This window comes from Spinacia oleracea, chromosome 1 (assembly GCF_020520425.1).
Source record: "Spinacia oleracea cultivar Varoflay chromosome 1, BTI_SOV_V1, whole genome shotgun sequence".
Lineage (NCBI taxonomy): Eukaryota > Viridiplantae > Streptophyta > Magnoliopsida > Caryophyllales > Amaranthaceae > Spinacia > Spinacia oleracea.
Window position 1 is genome coordinate 59,272,983 of NC_079487.1, and position 26,508 is coordinate 59,299,490.

The following is a 26,508-nucleotide window of genomic DNA, read 5'->3' on the forward strand; positions in this document are numbered from 1 at the left end:
AGAGGTGGGTGTGCACCTGTTGGAGAAGAATCGTCTTTGATTCTTGGCTTTTCCTCATCATTTTAATATGGGAGACAAATTAGCAACACTGAAAAAGGGTAGTCATTTAAATGAGATTCGTTTCCTTGGTACCACCTTCCAAGACTTAACCAAGTAAGCCAACTGGCATCCACCCTGATGTAGCTTTTTAATTTCTTAAGCTCGATTCGCATCACCTTTATGTGATCAATAGACGTGGTCAGATCCTCAAAACAATCTTCAATAGACTTTCACCAGTGTTTTTAGTTAAAGCAATTGTACATTTGTACGTCAACTTTTTTGGAGTTAGCATCAAGTCACATACTCACATTGTCGAAGATTCTTGCTTACAAGGAATTTCAATATGTTTCCAACTGTTCAATTTAATGCGTCGATTTAAAGTTTCAGACCATCATTGTGAACTAAAAATGTAGTTGCATCCCAATTCATGCGACAAGGTCCGCAAAAAACTGACTCACGATATTAGCAAAAGGTTTCTCTTAAGATGAGGGGTTTTGTGTGGGGTTAATACTAATTACATGCTTCAAAAGCGAGAGCTGTGGCTGCTGATTTCACCTGAAACCTTTTATGCTTTATTGAGAATCCGAGCTGGTAGTGAGTTTTGTTCACATGTTTTTGGACACTTTGAAGTGGCAAGTTACCTTTAGAGGAGATTGCTTGTTTTTCTTCAGGAATCTTGAGTTTGCTTTTTGTCAACTTGATTACAGACTTTTTCGAAGTCTGGAATTCTAATTAGTATATTTTGAGGAGACCTTAATGATTTGGTATTTGTTTCATTATTGCATGTAAATGTCAGACTTATTTATGAAAGAGATGTCATTATTTGTAATTACCAACAGTTCATCATTATTTCTGCAGTCAAAGGGTGTTCTTGAAGTACCGATTACCATTGCGGGAAATGGTTGTTGACTTCTATGATCAACTGAAAAGCATTACTTCAGGATATGCTTCATTCGACTATGAAGATTCAGAGTAAGATTTGATCTGTTCCCCTCTCTTATCCATGTGAATATCACTCTGATCTTTTTTTTTGAGGAATAGTAATTCTGAATTTTAAGTAACTGAATAACAGCTTAGTTATGTTATATCGAGACATGGTTATTGTGCTAGACTCTGAATATGTTACTTAGGAGAAAATATTGGACTCATGTACAAGTTAGACTATTTGCTTGTCTTGGTCTCAAGTATGAGAGTGAAAATAAAATAATGAAAATAGAAGTGTAAATTATTTCTCAAAATAGTGTTGAAAAAAAGCTCCTCAATTCGGTGTCTTTGCCAAATGGTGTCGACTTAGGAATAGGATTTTTTTGCACGCTTTGGATAAACAACTCGCTAAAAACCGTGACTTTTTGGAAGTGAAAAGAATTCTGACTGTTTTACTTGGCTACAATTATTGCCTAATATGTCCTAATAAGTTGAATTATAAACTAAGTTTAACCTGGAAATTTTGAGTTCTAAAAAGTCGGCTCGAGATCTGATTTTAGTGCTTCAAGATGAGCTCTCGACATTAGTTTGGCTCGTTATCTCCGTTAGCACCATTGAAAAAGCTGCAAGAGTTGACAAGCTAATGAACCTACTATCTGTTGTTGGCAAAGTGGCACACTTAGCTGAAAGCGAGAAACTGAGGAGAGAAACAAATTAAGTGGAGAGAGCAGGGGAGACTGCCTCCAAATTCAATAAAATTGGTCTGGCTTTGGGGAATCTTACTTTATTCAAGGTGTTTGATTATTTCATTCTTTGTTTAGTAGTCTCTATAACTTTTAAATTTAGCAAGTCAGTAGAAAACAAGTGACTTTAAACATGCGGTTTTTCTTACAGCTTCCGAACTGTTACTGGTTTTCTTTGGACTTTCAAACATTGATGGTTCTTTTTAGCGACACAATCATCTGATGTTCGTGACAAAAATACTGAGCTTAGATGCACACCCTTCTAGGAAAAAAATTCCCAACAATTACACCAACAGGAAATCTTCATTTCAAAATCATTTTTGGAAATCTTTCATGCTCTAAACAGATTTTTCTTTTTACAAAATAATGAAACCCAAACTAATAATTGTAACAGTAACAATGATAATGGATAAAGAGTACATACACTTTTGATTTATATATTTTCCGTTGGATAAGTGTTTGGGTGCAAAATGTAGTTGTAGCAACCATCTTGACTACAGAGTGTTTGCTTTGAACAGTAAGGAATTTCTTTGAGGATAATGGCAGGTAACGGTAGACCCTAGATACATAGAGGCAAGATACCAGATTGGACATAAGATGAGCATTTTAGGGTGGCCAGCGAAATATGCATAGATATCGTGCAGTTTTTACTCTGAAGAGGAACAAATTGTTGTAAATTCTTCACGATAATCCTCATTGTTTGCTCTTAATATTTGGTGGTCTAACCAATGAATTGCACTGCATTACCCTTTGCTTTTTTAACAATTTCTGTTAAAAATATCGTTCTTATTTTCAAAAATCTTAACGAATCCCAAATTTCTTGTCAATTTTTTTTAACCTGCACTTTTTTCTCCCTTTCATGCATAATATCCCATCCTCTAAACCAGTTCCAGAAACCATGGCAACAACCCTCATCTTGCCCCCCACCAGAAAGCGTTAAGCGGCCCACCACAATACCACGTCATTCCCCACGCTACCAACCAACCATCCTTGTTAAGCCTCCCTCGGTCCCTCCTTACCCTAACGAACACACATAGACGCAGCACCCCGACATCCCGTGACCAGTCTTTCCCCGTTTTCCACAGCTCCCTCTGCCACAACCGCCGACTATAGAATAAAAACGCGGATGCGGTCGCGTTCGCGGTAACGGTCGCGTTCGCGGTAACCGCTTGTAATGGAAGAATAAAATGGATTGGGGCTGACGCGGTGTGAACTTCTTGAAAAAAACCACATTAGCATGTCTAAGTCTTTTACATTTGAAGTCTAAAATTTATTATGTCAACACAGATTAACCAAATCTATCCTAATATGAATGAGTATTATATTTTGTGAACAAATAAGTATTCGGAATATCATGTTTCATAAACTACATACTCCGTAACAAATTACAAAAATAATTTTGGTCAATTTGTGTAAAAGAACGGTGCAACGGGGAAAACAACGTCTAAAGTGGCGAGTCACCGTTACGTAACGGACGACGCGGGGAGAAAGACGTGATTTATTTCGAACCGTTACGTAACGGGGTTTTGCGGAACGACAAATCCAAAACAGGTTACAACCACCGTTACGTAACAGAACGACCGAGTTTTAATTCCATGCCGCCGTCGCCCCTGCCAACTTAACTTCCGTCGCTCTCTTGCCAGAGCCAGTGTATAAAAAGGCGCGCCTAGGCTTTGAGGCGCAAGGCGATTGGAGCCAGCGCCTTTTATTGTCTAGGCGAGGCGATTTCGATGAGGCGCACCTAAGGCGCAAAAAGGCGCACTTTGAGGCGCAAAAAGGCGCACCTACCAAAGATCACACCATTTTTTTAACTTTTTTTAACTTTTTATTAGGGCGCCTCACTTCAATGAGGCGCACCGAGGCGCGCCTTATGGGAACCCCAAATCGCCTTGTTGCGCCTTAGCCTTTTTATACATTGGCCAGAGCTCAAAGGGATGTTTCTTGCTTTCTACTACTTGGCTCCCCCTCCCTTCTCATTGTCGTGGGATGTTGTGTGTCGATAAAATAAAGTGGGGTGCAACATATCAATAAAGGGTTTCTGCTCATGGGCTAGAGGTTCCAGAAAGTGGGATATCTATTGGTAGGATAGGAGTTGGTGGTGCTGGTGTGGAGGAAGATGGCAGTTCAACCGGTGGTGATGGGGCATGGGCTGTAATGACGTTGGGTAGAGCTGAAGAGATGCAAAAAGGAGAAACTATGAGTTTCGTATCAATAAATTCCTTTTTGTAAAAAAGAAATGACATTCTATTTTGTCACATAAATTGTTCATCAAAAGCAAATAATATTTTGCAATATTCAATTTTCTTTTGTCTACCAAATAGAAAGTGCAAAGTGCAAAGTTGAGGGTTACCATCTAGAATGTTCCATATTGATCCGATGAGAATGATTCCCTATGTGAGTACACTACTATATCGGAGAATAGATCTGCTGTATATTATTTTAGAACATGTTAGTATGTTGTTTTAGAACGTGATGTATGTTATTTTAGAACATGCTGTATGTTATTTTAGAATATGTTGTACGCTATTTCAGACCATGAAAATATGAAATGTCAGAGTTTAGAATATGAAATACTAAACGTCTAAACTTTAGTACATGAAGTTCATCCTAAATAAATACAATTTCAAACAAATTGATGAAAAATTTCGTTATATTTGTTAAGAGTTTCGTTAAAATCAAAGAATTGTATTGAATTATATTTAAAGAATGTCGTTTAATTTGATCTTGAAGTTTCAATAGAGTCAACTTGAAGAGAAAGATTGTGTATTCTTGAGCAGAGAATCCACTTTCTCGAGGAAAGAGAAACAAAATTGAATTCATGTTTATTGAATTCATCATTAAGTCGAATTTCATAAAATTTGTGGAATTTATGAAGAACTATGTTAAGTTTGACCTTGGAGGTTCAATGCAGTCTACTTGAGGAGGAATAATGGGAATTCTTGAGAGAATGGGTGTTCTAGAGGAGAAAAAAACAAAATTAAATTTGTACCTAATGAATTTAACATATATAAGTTGAATATTAATTTTTTTGATAAATTTAGTTAAATTCGCGAATAACGTATTAGTTTGGAGCTTTAATGGAGTCCTCCTGAGAAAAAAAACCAGAATTTAGAACATAATAACACATGATTTGCAGAGTATAGGGTATGTTCTCACATAAGGAAGTGTATTATATATATATATATATATATATATATATATATATATATATATATATATATATATGTATATATATATATATATATAGGGGAGGGATCCGGTAAGAACACCTCCTTAGGTAAGAACACTTCTTACGGTAAGAACACTTCTTACGGTAAGAACACTTTTACACTCTCCATGTTCTATATTTGTTCAAACATGTTCCAAATTTGTTCAACGATATTCAAAATTTGTTCAATCATGTTCTAAATTTATTTAATAATGTTCTAACATTTCAACCTCATGTTCTAAATTTATTCAACCATGTTCTAAATTTATTCAACGATGTTCTAAATTTATTCAACCATGTTCTAAATTTATTCAAGCATGTTTTAATTTTATTCAACCATGTTCCAAAATTTTAAGCTCATGTTCTAAATTAATTCAAGCATGTTCTAAAATTATTCAATCATGTTCTAAATTTAATCAAGCATGTTCTAAATTTTGTTAATCATGTTCTAAAATTATTCAAAAATGTTCTAAATTTGTTAAACCATGTTCTAAAATTATTCAAGCATGTTCTAAATTTGTTCGACCATGTTCTAAATTAATTCAACCATGTTCTAAATTTATTCAACCATGCTCTAATTTAAACAAGTATGTTCTAAATTTATTCGACGATGTTCTAAATTTGTTCACCCATGTTCTAAATTTATTCAACAATGTTCTAAATTTAGAACAAGTCAATGCATATACATATATAAATGTTCTAAATTTTCAAGATCGTGTTCTAAATTTATCCAAGCATGTTCTAAATTTATTCAACGATGTTCTAAATTTTTTCAACCATTTTCTAAATTTATTCAACCATGTTCTAAATTTATTCAAGCATGTTCTAATTTTATTCAACCATGTTCTAAATTTTCAAGCTCGTGTTTTAAATTAATTCAAGAATATTCTAAAATTATTAAACATGTTATAAATTTATTCAAGCATGTTCTACATGTATTCAAGCATGTTCTAAATCCATTCAAATATGTTCTAATTTGTTCAAGCATGTTCTAAATTTTTTTCAAACTTTCAGCATGTTCTAACTTTATTCAACTGTGTTTCGAAAAATTTCCAAGCATGTTCTAAATTTATTCAACCGTGTTTCAAAAATTATTCAAGCATGTTCTAAATTTATTGATGTTCTAAATTAATTCAAACATGTTCTAACTTCATTCAACGGTGTTTTAAATTTATTCAAGAATGTTCTCCTTCATCTAAGAGTGTTCTAAATTTATGTAAGCATGTTCTAAAATTATTCAAAAATGTTCTAAAATGTATTCAAGAATATATACATCATAACTTGTTTTTAATTAATTTATACATGTTTGTAGGTTTGTGATGCATATGTACTAGTATATCCAACCGCCTCCAACAACCAAACAGAGAAGACAATAACACAACACTTCGAGAACTTGAAGTAATAAACGCGTGAAAAAGAAAAAAAATTAATTAAATTAATTGAATCTGATTTGAGGATTTGGAATTGGAATTTAGAACATGAATCTGGATAAATTTCGGATTAATTTAGCACATGAATTCGGATAAATTGATTGATATTAGAATCAAAGAAATAAATTGATTTTAGAATCTCAGAAAAATGAAATCGATTGATTTAAAATCGAAGAAACCGAAATCGAAGATATCAAAGAAATCTGAAAGAAATCGAAGTCGTCGAAATCTTACAGAAATGAATTCGAAATCGAATCACCAGCAGTTCTTCAATTCGCAATCTGATTTGTTCGAACTCTATTCGAACTCTGATTTGTTCGGACCACAACCACCGCCACCACCATATTTTCTTCGAACTCTGATTCGCGAACCACAACCACCGCGACCGGCGACGGAATTTCTGCGAGCTGCGGCGAGAGAAGAGAAGAAGCGGCGGCGAGAGGAGAGAAGAAGCGGCGGCGAAAGGAGAGAAGAAGCGGCGGCGAGAGGAGAGCACAATCGGCGGCGAGAACAGAGGTAGCGGCGGCGGCGATTGGTGGTGGTGTTCGAATTGTAGAGAGAGAGAGGGGAATTGAAGAGAGAGAAAGAGTGCCAGAAAATTGGAAACAATGAAAAAAAAACGTGAAAAAGTAATTAAATTGGTTTATTTGTTTATAAAAAAATTCGAAAATGCCATTATAGAAAGTGTTCTTACCGTAAGAAAGTGTTCTCACTGTAAGAAGTGTTCTTACGGGAGCCTTTCTCTCTTTATATATATATATAAAATGAGAAGGAGGCTTAAAATGAAAAGAATGAGAAAGAATCTCACGAATTCTTCGTGTTCAGAACTAACGGCCTAGCTCAATATTGTGAAAAAATAGTAAGAAGACTCGTTTAATCTCATTTTCCTACTCAAAGTTCCAAAACCTATCTTCTCTCTCCTCATGAGTTCTTATCCATGGCGGAAGTCGCGATACTAAATCTCATAAAGCAACAAGAAATTTCACGATTTAATGTTACTCTTAACTGGGCAACATCATAAATCATCAAGAAGCAAAATGATCACTTGAAATTTCCAAATAAAATAGCAATTATCATCATTAATGGAGAAGAGGGAAGAAGATTAATATTTTGGGCGAAATTTCTTATTTAGCACAAATGAACAAAAAATAATTTGCTCATTCATGCAAATCAACAAAAAAAGTTATTCATTTGTGCAAATGAGCAAAACCAAAATTTTGCTGTTTTCCTACAAACTTTCGTATCATCCCTTTCAATACCATGTTTAATCTGTTGAACTTTTTAGGCTTTGTTCATCGCGATTTTCAAGCTCAGCAATTTCGAGCAAACAATAATTCCATTGACGATGAAATTGATGCACCCGTTTTTCAAGTTCTTCGAACTTCACCCCAATTTTTGGAAAAAAATCATTTTAATTTTAAAACACCACCGGTCAAGAAGAAGAGAAAAAATTGGATGGAATTTTGAAAATTAAAAAGACCAAGAAAAAAATTAGATGGAATTTTGAAAATAAAAAAGACCAAATAGCTAGCCACGACATCAAAATTAACAAATATGAATAAAAAGAAATAATTACCAAAGGATAAATAGGTTGTAATTATGGAGGAAAATGAAACAACAAAATCCATACCACCACGACCTTCAAAAAACCGTCGATCTAATCCTAGCCCCAAAGATCCTTGTACTCTCCCTTTTTGCTTGTTTAATCTTCTTCAATTTTTTTTTCGTAGCTCTAAATTTATTGTGTGCTACTAATTTTAGTGATTTGTTTGGTTGAATGCTTAAGAAATGAATATGAACAGGAGTTAGTATGGAGAAATTGAAGAATTTGATAGGACCAAGTTGAATTCAATTGATAGGAGATATAGAGGTGGTGATTGATTTATATGCACGGTCAAGATCCCTTATCATTCTTCAATTATAGATCCCTTCTCATTCTTCTCACTGGATGAGGACCCTAATTTATATATATAGGGTTAGGATCCGATGAGAAGATCCTTAAAATGAGAAAGCATGACCATATATTGTATTATTGTATATTGTATAATCTCCCAAAAACTATTGAATTGATCCAAGACCAACCTCAATTGGGAAAAGCACCTGTAGTCCTGTGCTAAAAATTTAGTTGGTCACTTGTAAATATTTAATTTGCGAACTTGGATGGAAACTAATATGCAGATTATATTGAAATCACCATATTGAGATGCTATAGGGCAAAAGCAAAATGATTGGTTGATATTATCCTTTTATAAAAGTTGCCTCCTTTGTCTAGGCCCCTTCTAACCTCAAAAGGAGTGTGAACTTATCTACAATGACGGGGTAACTCATTTCATGACAAAAAGTAATTATCCTTCTATAAAAGTTGCAAGAGTCCTTGTTCATATTGCAAAGTATCTGTCTTCCTGTAGAGGCAGATTAAGCTACGTCCAGAAACAATGAACCACTTCTTTAAGCATGGTTGTTTGTTATGCAGCATTGGTCCTTGAATAAGTAGAATTGTCTTTTGACATTCAACTCAAAAAATAATTTTGTTTGAGTCTCCAATTGTAATCCACCAAGCTCTTGGATTTTGTTCAAGTTATTTCTCTTCAACTACGGACCATTCTTCCAATCATTCCAAAGCATAGGTGTTTTGAATGATCATATTGTCATCAATCATCATATTGTTGTCTGTGTGGGGCTGATTAGCTGCAAATTTTCAGTTACCCTCTTTTAGTTATTTAAAAGGCTGACCATGATTTTCCCTGAAGCTAATTTAGTGATTGGGAATAGTGACTTAGTGAGAATGCTATACTTCGTATAAGATAAGATAGAAGCCTGAAGGGGCTGATTTTTGGTGTAGGTCGAGACTTCATGACAAGCAATATTAAGTCAGAAACAAGTGGATCCAGAAAGTCTGGTTCAAAATTGGAACAATTGCACGTAATTGTTGCAATTATTATTTAACATATCAAGAAGGATATATGTAGACCTAAATTCCCTTAATGAAAGTTACAATTCGGAACAGGCATATACTGGTACTCAGGTCCGAATTTTACCCTTTTGCCCTACTTTCTTTTGTTATAGGAATGGGTGTCATTAATTTACTCCATTGTGTTGTTGTCAGGTATCAATCCGCTGATTTAGTGAAACTTGATATTCTTTTGAATGGACAACCAGTTGATGCAATGGCAACCATTATCCATAATTTGAAGGCACAACGTGTGGGTCGGCTATTAGTGGAGAAGTTAAAGCAAGCCATAGACAGGTTTATTATAGTTTGTTATATTGATGATATTGGCTGTTTGGAATTCTTGGCACTCTCTTTATTGATTTCGATGCTTTAATTATAAATAGGCAAATGTTTGAAATAACAATTCAAGCTGCAATTGGAACAAAGGTCGTTGCAAGGGAGACGTAAGTGCTGTCTTTAAACTGATTTTGCTATTTATGTCTGGTATAACAAGTTAAATGTTTGTTACTTCCTTTTTGGTTACCCTGCAAGTATATATGGTATGATCTTGGACAGTTGTGATTTACTTCAAAGTGTTTTAGCAGTCTCATCCATCTAAGATATGAACTTACCTTTATATTTTTGTCTGGAGTCTGTATATCGAAGATCAGGGTAAACCCATCGATGCATCTTCACTTCCACCTCAGACCACAGACTTTACTATCATGTATCTGTCCTTGATACCATTGGTAGCTCCACATCTCAGCTCCGGACACGGTCGCTCCCTCAATCCTTCTGGCCGCAATGACATTATAACCCTAACATCACACCGTCATTCCTTCAATCCCTTTCTTCCCGTTAGGATAACCTCTGCAGCCATTCTTGCTAGTATGACATCATAACCTAACACTACCAGTTTACCACCATAGTCTGTGAGGGCGGTATGAAGACCCGGTATTGATCTTATGATCATGGTTCTGGCTACATCACACTCTTTCAGTATTAGTGACTCCTGTGGAAGTGGTGGATGGGGGAGACGCGGGGGGAGGGGGGGGGGGTTTAGTGGAATGGTTATTGGAGTCATCCCTCCCCTTTCATTACTAATTCTCTTTTAACAACCCACTTTTCTCTTCTTAATTCAATATTACAAACCAGTTGTGAAAGATTTTATTCTAAAACCTTTGTACTCCTTATTACATAGGCTAAAAGTGCTCTATTTTGGGCATATATTATACATACATTCTTATCCTCCTTTAAAGAGTCAACTACATTGATATTCCAGTAGGAACACGTACAAGAGGGGGGGGGGGGGGTGAATTGTAATTGGAACTTTAGGTAAGTTTCTTGCGGAACTTAGAAATACTAAAGGAACTGAGAAACACAGAGACAAAAGATAAACAATTGAGGAAACTTCTTGACACTAATCAAGAAGAGAAAACCTCAAAACACTTTTATATTAAAGTAATGCTTCGATTACAGTAACACAACAACTCGAGTTCCTCTCAGTAACCAACTCTGATTAGAACTCTCTTTTTCTTCTCTTTCTCTCATACTTAACTCTAAGTTTTTACAGGATAACTCAATCCTCTCACACTCTGAATTACAATTTAGTTTTATGAGAACACTAGATATTAATAAAGCTTTTAGATATATATGGAACTTAGGAACTTGAATTATACTAGGACACAAACTGTTTTGAAAGGCTCTTTAAAACATTTAAGAAAATAGAAGACTCTTGGAGTGTTTCTATGCTTTTAACTGAAAACGTACAATCCTTTTATAGTAGATGGGTGGTGTTTTCAATACATTTTTAATTAATATAGTATGTGAGAAAGTGGGGACCTTAGTAGCCAAAATTAGAAACAGGACTATAATTTTGGTCCACACGATTTAGAAAACAGAACTATAATTTTGGGACGGAGGGAGTAAGAGATATTTTAGGAAATCAAAAACTGCTTTTACTTAGGAAATAAGTTTTAAGGAAAAATCTGATTTTTATTAAAACCGTAAAAACATTTATTTATGTAAATAATTTCCTTAAAATATTGCTAGTAAATATTTTGATAAATATGATTAATAAATCTAAGTTCCTTGAGTTCCTTATATACTCTTAGCAAATTAATATTTTACATAAAGTCTAAGTACAGTAGGCTACCTAAACTTTTATGTCTTCCCTTTTTCTGGAGCTTGCAACTCGAAGCTTCAGTAGTTCCTACTCTGGAACGAAGGTGAGTTCCTCTTTTATGACATAGGAACTCAGAACTAGAAACTTCATCTTTCTTTGCATATTGGAAAACCACTCGTTTGTAGAAGTTGTTGCTTGACTTTATGAGCTTTGATGCTCTAGCTTTTACTGCTTCCAACTCAGGAACTCCTGTAGCTATCCCTAGTTCCTCAGAGGAACTTAAGCACTTAACTGAAAATATCAATCAACAATTAGGAAGTTTGCTGAGTGTCATCAACCAAAACTAGGAACAACAATATCCCCCCTTTTTTGTGATGACAACACGAGCAAACTTTTTACTGAAGGAACTTGTCGAGTTGATAACTTCCTAGAAGAAGTGTTGGCCTTGTTACTTAGCTTGACTGCCTTAACCAGTTCCTCTTTCTCAATGGGAACAACAGCCTCACACTCAGTGCCCTCTCCATCACCTTGTTCCTCCTGTGCCAGTGTATCTACCTCAATTTCTTCCTCCCCTGTGATATCCATGTACTCTGGATCCTTCTTTTTATTTTCCCTACTTGCCACCCTCAAACTTTTTCTCTTCCCAGTTAGTGCTACTTCCCTTTTCTTATGGGAGAACCGAGGAACTCGAGAGAGTTTTACTCTTAAAGGAGTGAGTTCCTCATCCTCTTCTTCTTCTTTCTTCTCTTCCTTACCAGTTCTAATGACTTTTTTTTGTACTACTTTGAGGTTTAAAAGAGTAAGCATTTCAGATTGGACAATTTGGGTGGATCTTAAGGGTATGATATCATACTTGCTCAAATCAACCGAGAAACTTTCAAAGATTGAGGTGAATAGGGAAGAATAGAGTATTTTGTATTTGGGGATGCATGTAGAGAGATGTTTAATCATTATGGCCGGGAAGTTGATTGGGATTTTTCTTTCAAGGCAGTACATAAGGAAAGCATCGAAAAGACTAGCTATATTCCTCTTTTGGGTGCGAGGAACAATATCTCTCCAGACAATATTGAACAACAGTTTTTGTAGTGGGGAAAAAGAATTTTATTTTGTGGAGGTGGAAATTGAGCAGTCTCCCCCAATTGATCCTACGATGTCATCTTCATTCATAGTTCCTATGGTGACTTCAATTTGGCCCTTTAACCACATGTCAAATCCCTTGTTGGGAGTTCTAAACAATTTCTCCAATTGCACGACATCAAATTCAATCTTAGTTCCATTTATCATACTCGAACAAACATTTTCAACACAAGAGAAATTCTTGCAAAATTCTTTCATTGCACCGGGAGTTAAAGGGGATTTTGCATAATTGCTTACCAAGCTTACCCACTTTTGTTGCTCGAGAATCTTCATTAATTCGTGAATTGTGAGGCCTCACACCAAGTTGAGTTGATGGCGAATCCCTCCACCAAAATGTTCTTCTTTTGCCGTGAGTTTCATCATGCTTTTTTCTTCCCCCCGAGATCGAGGATCTCTGTCGTCTCTTCAGTTTCCTCGAGCTGGTCGCCGGCAAACTCAACGCGGCGTTTCTTGATTTTTCTGGCGGAGGATCGAGGTTTAGGGTTTGGAGTTACCATTTCCTCATCGGAATTAATGGGTTCCCCTTGAGTGAGGAATTGGGGATTGCATGGGTGAGGTATCCATGGGAACTAGGGAGGATGGGTTCCTTCTTCACTTGAGGTTGGAGAGATCGGTGTTGTGGCTGGTGAGGACCATGGTGGAGGCGATTTTATAGGTGGGTGGGGTGGTGGTGTCAGTGGAGAAAAATAGAAATAAAAATAAAAATAAATTAAAGGAAAACAATTAACAACAAATAAGGGACTTTCTTAAGTTTTGTATCTTGTATTAACTAATTTTAGGAAAGCTGCTTACCGAGCATATTTGTTGAGTAAGTCGATCCTCTACGATGGTAAACTTCAACTATGTTTGCACACGTAAATTTGTGTTTGTAATATTCTATATGTACCATAATTTTTGTCTTTACCTTGGAGGAACTTCAATGACAATCATCTTAGTTTGATCATCACGAGTTCCATCCTCATTTTCTCATGTTTCTCCCTGCTTAAAGGCTTAATCAAGATATCAGCAATTTGATTGTGAGTTTGACAAAAATCTAATTTAATTAAGCTTTTCTCAACATTGTCCTTTAAGAAATGGTGTCTAATATGGATATGTTTGACCCGGGAATGATGAACCGGGTCCTTTGAAATGCAAATGGCACTGGTGTTGTCACAATAGATAGGAACACAATCATAGATAATACCAAAATCCCTTAACTATTGTTTTATACATAATATTTGTGAGCAACAACCTACAACAACTACGTACTCAGCTTCAGCCGTGGATAGAGCAACAATGTTTTGTTTCTTGGAACCCCAAGAAACCATGCGTGGACCTAGAAATTGAACCATACCTGATGACTGATGTGCTTTTTCGATTTACTAAGTCACCTGCATAGTCTGCATCAACATATCTTTTTAATTTGAATGATCCACTCCTTGATTAGAACAAACATAGATCGTCTGTTCCTTTGAGATATCTAAGTATCCTTTTTACAACAGTCATGTGAGACTCCTTTGGATTAGATGTTCACTGAAAGATATGTCAGGTCTACTAGCAGTTAAATACAATAATAATCTAATCATTCTCCTGTACTTCGTTTGATTCACACTTTTGCCATTTGGGTCAGCATCCAGTCTTGTGGCTGTTCCCATGGGAGTGTCATTTACTTTGGCAGATTCTAGCTCATATTTCTTTAGAAGTTCCTTCACATACTTTTGTTGGTGGATCATGACTTATTCTTTGGTTTGTTTGATTTGCATACCAAGAAAAAAGTTGAGTTCCCCCGTCATGCTTATTTCAAATTCACTGCTCATCAAGTTTCTAAATTCCTTACACAAGATTTCGTTAGTTGCACCAAATAATATATCATGAACATAAATTTGAACAATTAATAAGTCAGTTCCTTTAGATTGTAGAAATAAGGTTTTGTCTATTCTGCCTCGTTTAAAATCGTTTTGTAAAAGGAACTTTGATAGTCTTTAATACCATGATCTAGGAGCTTGTTTCAGCCTATAGAGAGCTTTGTCAAGCTTATAGATATGGTTTAGGAATTCATGATTTTCGAAACCAGAAGGTTGTTCCACATAGACATCCTCTTCTAAGAAACCATTTAAGAAAACGCATTTTACATCCATTTGATATAGTTTAAAATCCATGAAGGCTGCAAAAGCAATTAAAATTCTAATGGCTTCTAGTCTAGCAGCAGGAGCAAAAGTTTCTTCGAAGTTAATACATTCCTGTTGGTTGTAGCCTTTGACAACTAACCTTGCCTTGTTCCTTATAATCGTTGCATGTTCATCTTTCTTGTTCCGGAACACCCATTTCAATCCTATCACCTTCTGGTGCTTTGGTTTGGGTTCCAAGTGCCACACTTTGTTCCTTCTGAATTTATTCAACTCTTCTTGCATGACAATTATCCAGTCAGCATCTTCCAAAGCCTCATTATGGTTCCTTGTGCAGAGGAACGCATGAAATGCACAAAAGTTCATGAGTTGTGACCTTGTCTGGGTTCCTTTTCTAATGTCACTCATGATGAGTTCCATTGGATGGGAACTCTGATGTTTCCAAGCTTTGGGTTGAAACTGGGTCACTGGAGTTGCTGCAGTTTCCTCAGTTTCTTCTGTGACCTGAGTTCCCTGTTGAACAGTATGGAGTTCCTCAAGTTCAGGTGTCACTTCTGGTTCCTGTGGGGCTGGATTTTCTTGGATTTCTTCCGATTCCTCTTGAACAGGAATTTCTTGGTTCTGTTGGGTTGTTGATTTGGCAGATTGTCTAGCTTGGTGGCACTCCTCATCTTTGTCTGAAACACGAGTCAAACCAATTTCAAAATCTTCTTGTTCCTGGACTACATCAATTTTGTTAGTTTCATCAAAAACTATATGTACACTTTCCTCTACGCATATTGACCTTATATTATAAACTCTGTAAGCCTTGCTATTTAGGACATATCCTAGGAACACTGCCTTATCACTTCTTTCGTCAAACTTTTCCAAGTTCCTTTTGCCGTTATTGTGGACAAAACATTTATAACCAAAAGCTCTAAAGTAAGAGATGTTGGGTTAATACCTTTCAATAATTCATAGGGAGTTTTATTTAATATAGCTCGAATTATTACTCTATTGAAAATATAACAGGCTGTGTTTACTGCTTGTGCTTCAGTCCAGAAGTTCCTGAGTAAGGAACTGGCGATTAACATGGTTCTAGCCATGTCTTCCAAGGTTCTGTTTTTCCTCTCAACGACTCCATTTTGTTGTGGATTCCTAGGAGCAGAGAAGTTGTGATCCATACCTTGTTCCTTGCAGTATTCATCGAACTTGTGATTCTCAAATTTTGTTCTATGATCTGATCTTATGTGAATCAGTTGATGACCTGTGGTTCTTTTTATTTTCTTAGAGAAGGCAACAAATTCATCAAACGTTTCATCTTTGTTTGTTAGGAATATAACCCAAGTAAAACGAGAGTAATCATCAACAATAACCAAAACGTATATTTTTCTACTTCTACTTTGAATTCTCATTGGTCCACACAAGTCCATATGGATGAGTTCCAATGGTTTTGTTGTGCTGACCATTTTCTTAGGCTTGAAAGAGCTTCTGACATGCTTGCCTTTAGCACATGCATCACAAACTTTATCATTTAGGAACTTGATTGAAGGGAGGCCTCGAACCAGTTCCTTTGATCTTAGTTTGTCAAGTAGTGAAAAGATAGCATGTCCGAACCTCTTATGCCATAATAGTAGATCATCTTCAATGGCACTGAGGCATGTTAAGTTGTTCTTTGGAACAGTATTGAGATCCACAATATATGTGTTCCCTTTACGAGTTCCTTCCAAAATAACCTTCCCAGTGTCATTGCTAATGATTTGACAGTTTTCAGAAGTAAAACTTACAGACTTCCCCTTGTCACAAAATTGGGAAATACTTAGCAGACTGCAGCAGGCCCTCGACCAAAAATACATTTTCAATGGCATGGGAATTTGACTTTCCAACCTTTTCAATTGCAACAATTTCTCCTTTCATGTTATCACCAAAGGTCACAGTTCCTCCATTGTAGGCTTCTAGTGAGAGGAACTTTGATTTGTCTCCTCTCATGTGTTTGGAACATCCGCTGTCGAGATACCACGAGCTGTTCCCCCTCACTAGAACCTGTAAAAGAATCAGTGATGAGTTACAGGAACTCGGGTTTTGTCGAGTTTCTTTTCATCAACAACATCTGACTTCTTAACCCATTTCTGTTTCACATAGTTTGAATTCTTTTCATCTTGTTCATTTTTCTTGGAACACTCGGTACTGACATGATTACCACTTCTACAGAAGAAACAGACTTTTATATTAGGCAGTTCCACATACTTTTTGATTTTATTGTGACTGTTTTTGTAGTTGAAACCTAGACCTTCTAGTCTTTTTTATTGAACATTTTCAATCCACTTGGGGGGAACCTTATGTGGCTGTTTCTGAGTCCTGGCAATGGATAGTTCCCTTTCAAGTTTTTCTTTATGTTCCTTTGCTGTAATCAGGTCTTTGCTTAATCTCTCTAGGTCGACATTAAAAAATCCCATATTAATCTCTAGGGATCTTGTAGGGTCTAGACATAGATTAAACATTTTATATTGATTGGGTTCTACTTGTAGAAGGATGTTTTCATTTTTAACTGTTTCGAATGACTCTGTAATGGAGGTGTTCCTATCTAGCAATTCAAAGAACCTACCTTGGACATCAGATCTAACATTGTTAAGGTAGTTCATGTGTTCCTTACTGAGTTCTAAGGCATTATTGCTTTGAGCTTTTAATATACTAAGGAAATAGTCCTCTAGAGTTTCTAGCAACAGTTCAATTAATTTAGACTTTGAAAGGCAGTGAAGAGAGAAGGAACTTACTTCATCCGATGGAATTCGTCGAGTTTCATCCGTCTTTGCCATAAGGCAGAGATTTGCAGTTTCTTCACTAAGTTGTTCCTCGTCATCTTCAGAATCTGTTGCTTTCTTGAAGTTGGGTTTAGCAAAGGTGGATTCATTGTAACGTTCTTTGGATTGTTCCTTGCCTTTTCCTTTCCTCTGTCATTTTTCCACAGAGGGCACTCTCGAATTTGGTGATCAGTTTCTCCACATTTGAAGCAGCCTTGTTCAGTTTTGGAACTTGCAGTTTTTCTTGCGAAGTTCCTTCCTTTTTGGTTCCCTGGCTTGAAGTTCCTGTAGAGGCTTTTCATCCTCCTGACCAGCATGACAGCTTCCTCTTATTCTGATTCGTCGAGTTCCTCGGCCTTTAGGGCTAACCCTCGGTTTCTGGAACTCTCAGGAACAACAGCCCCAAGATGTAGTTCATGGGTCATCAAGGAACCAACAAGTTGTTCGATGTTGAACTTGGTAAATTCCTTAGTCTCGGACAGTACAGTAACCTTGATTCTCTAACGATCGTCCTATGGCATGCTCATTAGGATCTTTCTTACCTATTCATCAGTAGGAATAATTCTTCCAAGAGAAACTAATTCGTTAGTTATATTAGTGAATCTAGTAAACATTTCTTGAATTGTTTCTCTGGGAAGCATTTCAACTCGCTCATATTAGGACATTAAAAGATCTATTTTTGATCGCTTAACTTCGTTTGTTCCTTCGTGAGTAACTTGAAGTAAATCCCAGATTTGCTTTGCGCTCTCGCACCACATGACCCTATTGTGTTCATGTGGTCCAAGGTCGCAACGCAAGATTTTCACAGCCATAACATTAATCTCAAACTTTTCAAAATCTTCTTTGGCAAATTCAGACATTGGTTTAGAAACTATTGGTTGTTACCTCGAAATCTCCAACTTCTATGACACGCCAGACTTGGTAGTTCTCCCGCCTTGATGAATATTTCCATCTTGTTTTTCCAATAGGTGTAGAATTTTTCGTTGAACATTGGTGGTCTTTGCGTGGAGTAACCTTCCTCGAGTTTCTCGTGTGTGTTCATAATTTCAGGAACTGGATTCAAACATGGTTTATGTGAATTTTGTGAGTACTGGCTCTGATACCAATTGATATTCCAGTAGGAACACGTACAAGAAGGGGGTGAATTGTAATTGAAACTTTAGGTAAGTTTCTTGCGGAAATTAGAAACAATAAAGGAACCGAGAAACACAGAGACAAAAAATAAACAATTGAGGAAACTTCTTGACACTAATCAAGAAAAGAAAACCTCAAAACACTTTTATATTAAAGTAATGCCTCGATTACAGTAACACAACAACTCGAGTTCCTCTCTGACTCGAGTTCCTCACAGTAACCAACTTAGATTAGAACTCTCTTTTTCTTCTCTTTCTCTCAGACTTACTCTAAGTCTTTACAGGATAATTCAATCCTCTCACACTCTGAATTACAATTTAGTTTTATGAGAACACTAGATATTAATAAAGCTTTTAGATATATATGAAACTTAGGAACTTGAATTATACTAGGATACAAACTGTTTTGAAAGGCTCTTTAAAACGGCTAAGAAAAAAGAAGACTCTTGGAGTGTTTGTGTGCTTTTAACTGAAAACGTACAATCCTTTTATAGACACAAGTCATTAGGGTTTGTTCCCTTCATTGACTCAACTGCCAACTATCCATACTCCTTGGTCTCCACGTCCCTTGTCTTGAGGAACAAGGGAAGACCAGTTCCCCACGTAATCTCTATTGAACGTGGTTTAGACCAGCTCAAGTGCTAAAGAGATTTTCTCAAAACTGTTTTACTAATTATCAAAATCTTTGGAGATATTTTAGGAAATCAAAAACTGCTTTTACTTAGGAAATAAGTTTTTAGGGAAAATCTGATTTTTATTAAAACCGTAAAAACATTTATTTATGTAAATAATTTCCTTAAAATATTGCTACGAAATATTTTGATAAATATGATTAATAAACCTAAGTTCCTCGAGTTCCTTATATACTATTAGCAAATTAATATTTTACATAAAGTCTAGGTACAATAGATTACCTAAACTTTTATGTTTCTCTTTTTCTGGAGCTTGCAACTCAGAAGCTTCGGTAGGAACTAGAAACTTCAATCTTTCTTTGCATATGGGAAAACCACTCGTTTGTAGAAGTTGTTGCTTGACTTTATTAGCTTTGATGCTCTAGCTTTTACGGCTTCCAACTCAGGAACTCCAGTAGCTATCCCTAGTTCCTCAGAGGAACTTAAACACTTAACTGAAAACATCAATCAACAATTAGGAAGTTTGCTGTGTGTCATCAACCAAAACTAGGAACAACATACATGTTATTATTACTGTTAGTTATCTCACCATACATACCATTTTAGGTTAACTGCTTTGAGGAAGAACGTGCTAGCCAAATGCTATGGTGGTGATGTTTCTAGGAAGAGAAAGCTATTAGAGAAGCAAAAGGAAGGAAAGAAACGAATGAAGCGTGTTGGTTCAGTCGATGTACCACAGGAAGCATTCCATGAGCTCTTGAAGGTTTCATAGAGAAAAGGTGCTTCCAAAGAGTTAAGTGCAATTCAATTCAGTAAAATCTCTGTATTGTTATCCTCTTGTACTTTTTTTTGGTCTTGTTTTATTATCATCTTACAATTGTAGAATTTTAATTTTTACTAGGAATTATATATTCATTGATTCAAAATAAGCTGACATAACTGTTGTAATCAATCCTCAAACTTTGTCCTTTCAATTATTTATCCAAGGACCAAATTTTGCTAATCATAGGCCCTGAATGGTTATATGTACAATTGTACATAGCATTTGTAGCTTAGGCTTGACCTGAATAGCAAATTGCCAAGTATGTTTTGTTACGAACAATTTAATGTCTTCAGATGGTGATTAGCCTGAATGCTAATGTGAGTTTTTATGCGATATGTTCAGTCCGTTGTACCGGAGATCATTGTGGCTACTTGTTCTTTCTATATGGTCAGTAGCTAATATGGTATTGGAATACTAAATGGATTTTCAAGAAAACTACGAGAAAGCCACGGCTTTGCAAAACTTGTTTCTTCATCGGAGAATATGAAGTTGGTAATTCTACAATGTCCAAACCAACCAACAACGGTGTGCAGGATAAAGTACAGGTCGATACTGCAGTAGTGTAGTATTCAGGGATGTGAGGAGTTTGGCTGGTACTTGGTAGTGCACGATGACAAGGGATACGGTTTTGCGCAAACAAATTATTGATGCTAGGCTGCTAAAAGTGTTCTAATCCATATGTTAAAAGAAGTACTAAGAACATGTTTAATAACATCTAACAATTGGGCAAGAGGGTTTCTAAACCTCAAGTGGCTTGTGTCCATATGGATATAAGTGATCCAAATACAACAATCTTGAGTACAACACATAATATGTCAGTAACAAAATGCAAAACTGCTTAGAAGTACCACCAATACAAGTCATATCGTGTTATTGGTATTCACATAATTTGTATTGGTACTAACATAGTTTGTATTGGTACTCACTTGTGTCCATATCACTTGTGACAAAGACTTCCTCAACAATTGGTGTTTAAGAGAATAGAATAAAAAGCTATGAAATAGGTAAATAGATAAAAGAGAAAGGAAGAGAGATAGAGTGAAACCATGCAAGTATGTAACATTATTATTATGATAAGTAATTTTCGATTACAATTATGATGAAAAATATAATGTGACAATTGTGTGAATACATTAAACTATTATGGCCTTTAATAATATTTTTATGATTATTTTTTACACTGATTATGAATATTGTTGTACAGTTTGAAGGTATTGTCATACATTAAATGATACAAAAAACGAGTCAATGAAACAATAGTAAAAAAAAATGAAACTATAGTATAATTTTATCTTCAATGATACAAAAGAATGAAACAATAATATAATTTTATCTTCAATGGTATTTAATATTTTGTTCCATATATTTCTCGCATCTCTCTTCCTCCCTTTTTCTTTTATCTTTCTCTCTCTACTTCTTGCTCCGTCTCTCTGTTTCTCTCTTTTGCTTATGTTCTTTCTCCAATTCTCCCTCTCTATTTTGCTGCTTTTGTGTCCTTTCCTTCTGTTTTCGTCTGCACTACGGTACCCAAAATTTGTTATGAAAATTGCTTTCTATCACTATTGCCGCCTCGCCAACCTCATACTGTTACATGAAAACCAAATGTAAAACCAATTTGATGGAAGGAGTGCTTGACAAGTGACATATAAGTACCAAACAATATTATTTAATTATTTATCTTTAATTGTAAAAGTGAGATTAAATGTATAAAAAAGAGATGATATGTTTGGTATTTGCTAAATGTTATTGATGTTGGGTTTGATATTGGAGAGAGAAAAGATAAAATGTTATACGAAGATAACAAAAGTTAAATTCTTAGCGCGAACAAGCCCAACCATGGTGCATTGCTATTTGCTGCTCCATATATACCCTGACCTCACATGTGACATGTGACATGTGACATGTGACATGTGCATAGAATGATAGAACATTAGAACTGGTGTTTTGACGTGTGCCAACTAAGCATATCCGCGCACCACACAATTAGACTCATCACTCATGCAAGCAGGCCTCGCCTATGCACCATACTTGCCTTCACCAATTTCTTCAAAGAAAAATACAACATTGTTTGCATGCATGGCGATGCAAATTAAGTCCCGATTTTCAATCTAATTTATATTCTAATTCTATCCATCATTCCTTTCCTGAACATAAATTCATATATCATGGATATTACCATCATCGATTACCAAAATTGATTGTTGAAGCAAACTAAATTCCTTTAGCTCTAGGCATGCATTATAACTTACGTTTCCTCTTCGTAGGGAAACGTTCCTTTCTACGATAGATTTAAAAAGGTGTCTTGACTGTACTTTATACATGTCTTTGGGACTTGTTTAATTTCAGGAGAACTTCTCTATGTGCCTATGTTTTGGGTTTAGTCTAGATAGTTTCTTCATAACAAGACAGAAAATTTGAGAAAGTGAACTGCATGTACTGCTGCATTCCGTTGAATTTGACCAAGAATTAAAAAGCTAGCCCAACTTTAAAGCAATTAATGAAAATAATATATCAAAGTCAATATTTACAAATTAGATCAAGTTGGATTTACATTTATGGTCGTTCAATTTATCTATAAACTGCAATTCTTGTTGAATGTAGCATGCCTTTTTCGATCAAGTGATACAAAAAATGAGCTAGTTCCTTAGCTTAGGTTGAGTATATCACAGTATTTAGTTGAACGTACTAGTCTCTGAGATTTGGTGGTGAGGAGCTTTTAGACAGGGAAAAGGGAAATAAAGGTTGAGAATTTGATGTTGATGAGGTTGGCTTATTTAGATAAGTTGGTGCGCATGCCTTAACATTCTGAGGCAATGAGTTGGCTGAAATTCCTTGAACTTGATCAACCCATTTCAAGTTGTGAGTAGTCAAACATTCAGAATTTGTTCGATTTAAATTGGTGATGAGGTTGTTGTGAGTGTTTCCCACCATTGACGAAATAGCAGCAGCTACTGCAGACTGAAAACTTGGGTCTGAAGTAAGTACCTTGGTTAATGTTTCAGTCAACAACTGTTGAGAAGATGAGGAAGAAGTGGCAGCTTGGTTGTTGATTCCATCCAAAGAATTAAGATGACTAATTGGTTGATAAGTTGATGATTTTCCAAAACTTATGGACCCAATAGGAGGTTTATTTGAGGGAAATAAACCATAATTTAGGTAGCTATTATTACTCCAAGCAACAGGAAACAATGTACTTTTTGTGTTTGAAGAAGAGAAGTCGAGACTTGTAGAAGAGTAATTATTAGATGGTGTTTGAAGAAAAGTATTAGAGATGAGTCTTTTATTAAAAACCGAGGAAGGAGTAGCAGTAAGATCTAAGGTTATGGTTGGTGGTGTAGGTGCAGAAGAGTTGGGTAAATTGAACTGTCCATTTGTTGAATTATTGTAGAGGGTATAACTCAATCCATTGAGATTGACAGTGTTCATTGTGGGAACACAAGTTGTAAGGCCACCTTCTGAGGTTGATGAACCAGACAAAAGGATTGACGCTGCTGCTGAGGTTGTTGATGCCATTGCCGTGGCTGCTACTGGAAGTGGGTGATTGTGTGTCCCTTCATAAGTGGTTGTCAAAATTGACATGTCATCACAACACCTTTGCACCTTCAAATTTTAACATATATATAGCTGTTGATTAAAGATATATACATCTAATAATTATATCTATTAGTTTGCAACAAATCTAATTAACAAACTCACTTGTTTTCTAACAGGACATGATGGTGCTACTGTGCAACGATAGTAGGCACGCGGACATGGGTTTCCTTTCGCTATTTTCTGCCCATATTTCCTCCATTGGCACCCATCATTCATCTGCAATTTTCATAATATCAGCTATAAAAATCATACTTCTATTATAAGATTTGTTGCTCTTACAGTAAAATTTCAGACTTACAGTAGGTGTGTCACATCTTGCTCTTACAGAAACCCTTGCTCTTTTAATGATGTTTGGCTGTGGAGTTGCTTCTTCTTCTTCTTCTTCTTCTTTAGAACTATCTTCCATGGTCTTTAAAACCTTACTTGGTGGCCAAGTTTCTTCTTTTGTATCATCTATCTCAGCACTTCTTTCTGATCCTTGCTTATCTGACAAATCAATCGAAGGAGGACGTCCCAGGGAAAGTCCTTCACTCATTAACTTGGCATCTTCTCTAACAATACTCGAAGATCTACTATTATTGTTAGTAATAGTATCATCCTTTTTCCGCTTGTTAATGTTATTAACTTGTAAGCCTAAGCAAAGTGATACTTGAGCTTCTTCTTCCTTTTGTGTTTCGATTGTTAGAGATTTATTATTGTCGTCCGATATTGTTGAAGCTGACTGTTGATGTTGGAGGATATCAAAAAAGCGCGTCTGTAAACATCTGTAGTCATTTTCGATACGTTCCAGCATCTTCTTTAATCTCTCATTTTCTTGTTTCACCTCACTCATCTCAGCTTTTGCAGATTCAAGCTCATTGTCCTGAATAATCGCCATAACAGAACATTGATCGTATCATTATATATATTATCAATTATTTCGATTATATGTCGTAATGAGTAAAATTACAGAAAATGTTGGTGTAAATGTAAACAATCATGTTGAGGAGACAATTTGTGTTGAGATCATTTCCAAATTAAAGCAACACCATAATAAAACAAAAAGATGACATCAAATTAAGATTTAGAAAGTCAAAGATTAATCTGCTGCATAAAAGATTACTTGGGTTAACTGTTTTTATTTTTTTTAAATGAAATTCAAATGTATATATATATCATATATGTCAGTCTTACAGCTGACTGTTTCTATCAATTTCTTTTTTTGCCATTTGCAGTATAATAATAGTAACAACAAATATGAACCAAGTGAAAAGCTGCAGTAATTTCATTGACTAGGGTTTAGTACACATTTTTTATTTTATTTTAATGCATATTGAACAATTGTAAAGAAGTAGTTTCTGATGGATCTTGTGTGATTGTTAAGAAGAAAAATTGTATAATCTTGTTTTTATTTTTATAATTATATGAGCTTGTACGTTGAATTATCAACTATGAGATCGATTTTGAGAAATTCTAATATATGCATGTTAAACAAAATCTCGCCATTATTGTTGTTCAAGTGTTTATTGATCTTTCTTTCATCTCCTATAATAGTATGTTTGTGATTTCATAAAGAGCCTTCTTTTAGGTCATGAACTAGCTACATAAAATCATTATAAAACCGATCCATCAGATCGATCAAGATTTAATATGGTGAACTAATTACTGATTTGGCACATAACAAAACAAAATCTCAAATCATCGATAATATATATATATTTCATAATGGGATGTAATTGTCCTCCTTGAAATTTCTATTTATAATAACCATCTGATAACTAATTAAATAAATCTCAAAGTTTGTTAGAAAATTATACACAAATTATCAACATGTTTTTTTTTGACATGAATTATCAACATGTTTATGGAAGTAAAACAAGGACAAAACTAACGAAAATGGCCTAAGTATTCAGAGCAATAATACATGACCGATACACGAGTTATGGTTGGTTAAGATGCTACCTCTTTGCCAATATTCTGAATTTCTAGCTTTGGGGACGAGATCTTGAAACTCTTGTCTTCATCTTCGATTCTTTGCTGAAACGTGAAAATGTAACAATCAATCATGCATTCCAACACTTAATTTAATTATCAAGGTAAAAATATATCATATATGTATATTATGATAATACTAAGAATTTACTACCTTGTTTTCTTGTATGAAGTTATCTTCATTTTGAACACCCTCTTCTGCTTTGGTTTCGCGGTTGGCATCCATTGTCGTCGATCTCGATCTTATGGAAATTCCAAGTTCAATATTTGACACACAAAAAAAAAAAATTATGGTCCTTGACTACCAAAACTATAGTACTAGTCATTCTTATAGAAACTACAAAGCATTGACTTAACATTAAAAAAATGAAACAAAACTCTTAATCTCTTCCCATTACTTGACAAGCACACGCATCAGAACGTCAATTAGCCAACCAACCGCAGCATAATATTCTTTTTTTTTTGGGGGGGTATATCTATGAATAAAAACATTGTCAACTAAAGAAGGGTCGTACAAACTTCAACTAGTTCTTTAATTATTACATCAGTCTGAGAGTTAGTTGACATACTGTCCCGAATGTACCCTCAATTAATACCACGTACACCATCTATACTATGGAGTAATTGTTGACCCTAATGTTTTGATATGACAAAGCAAACTCCTGACAATTGGTTAAGTTATGTTGCATAATAGTTTCCTAGATCCTTAGAAGGATAATGCTAAGTTAAGGAGATCCTGAGTTGGATAAACTAAGCAACGTGGAATATAATAAAGTAATTGATCCATGTCAGACACTACATTGAAGAAATAATCATTAAGCAAGTTTACAAAGGCGAGATCCTTAGGCGAGTTCCTAAGGCGAGATCCTCATATATTATGTGCACTACAAGAAATTGATTAATTACCAACCGCTAAAATTGGTTGGTAAAAC

General features: G+C 35.4%; 2 protein-coding genes across 3 annotated transcripts in view; one reads left to right on the forward strand and one right to left on the reverse strand.

The window, feature by feature from the left end:
- Positions 1-20,191, forward strand: part of LOC110796750 (translation factor GUF1 homolog, mitochondrial) — a 36,322-nt gene extending 16,131 nt beyond the window's left edge. Inside the window, exons 8-11 of one of the 2 annotated variants that reach the window (XM_022001835.2) lie at positions 898-1,011; positions 9,451-9,591; positions 9,681-9,740; positions 19,795-20,191. In XM_022001835.2, coding sequence (XP_021857527.1) covers positions 898-1,011; positions 9,451-9,591; positions 9,681-9,740; positions 19,795-19,960 — 481 coding nt within the window. In that variant the 3' untranslated portion in view covers positions 19,961-20,191. Of the gene's footprint in view, positions 1-897; positions 1,012-9,186; positions 9,370-9,450; positions 9,592-9,680; positions 9,741-19,794 lie in introns of those variants that run through there. The other variant, XR_008932069.1, reaches the window with a different exon arrangement.
- Positions 20,192-22,465: 2,274 nt separating this feature from the next.
- Positions 22,466-26,010, reverse strand: LOC110796751 (probable WRKY transcription factor 72). The gene is made up of 5 exons (XM_022001837.2): positions 25,731-26,010; positions 25,547-25,621; positions 23,904-24,467; positions 23,708-23,821; positions 22,466-23,611 (listed from the first exon to the last, which is right to left on the reverse strand). The coding sequence occupies exons 1-5, from the start codon at positions 25,800-25,802 to the stop codon at positions 22,697-22,699; spliced, it is 1,740 nt and encodes a 579-aa protein (XP_021857529.2). The 5' UTR covers positions 25,803-26,010; the 3' UTR covers positions 22,466-22,696.
- Between the last annotated feature and the right edge of the window lie 498 nt (positions 26,011-26,508).

Excerpts from the sequence above, each read along its gene's own strand:
- LOC110796751 (XM_022001837.2), bottom strand. The coding sequence starts at position 25,802 with ATGGATGCCAACCGCGAAACCAAAGCAGAAGAGGGTGTTCAAAATGAA. Across the intron at positions 25,622-25,730 it reads ACTTCATACAAGAAAACAAG|CAAAGAATCGAAGATGAAGA; the intron begins GTAGTAAATTCT and ends TTCACGTTTCAG. Across the intron at positions 24,468-25,546 it reads TTCAGAATATTGGCAAAGAG|GACAATGAGCTTGAATCTGC; the intron begins GTAGCATCTTAA and ends GCGATTATTCAG.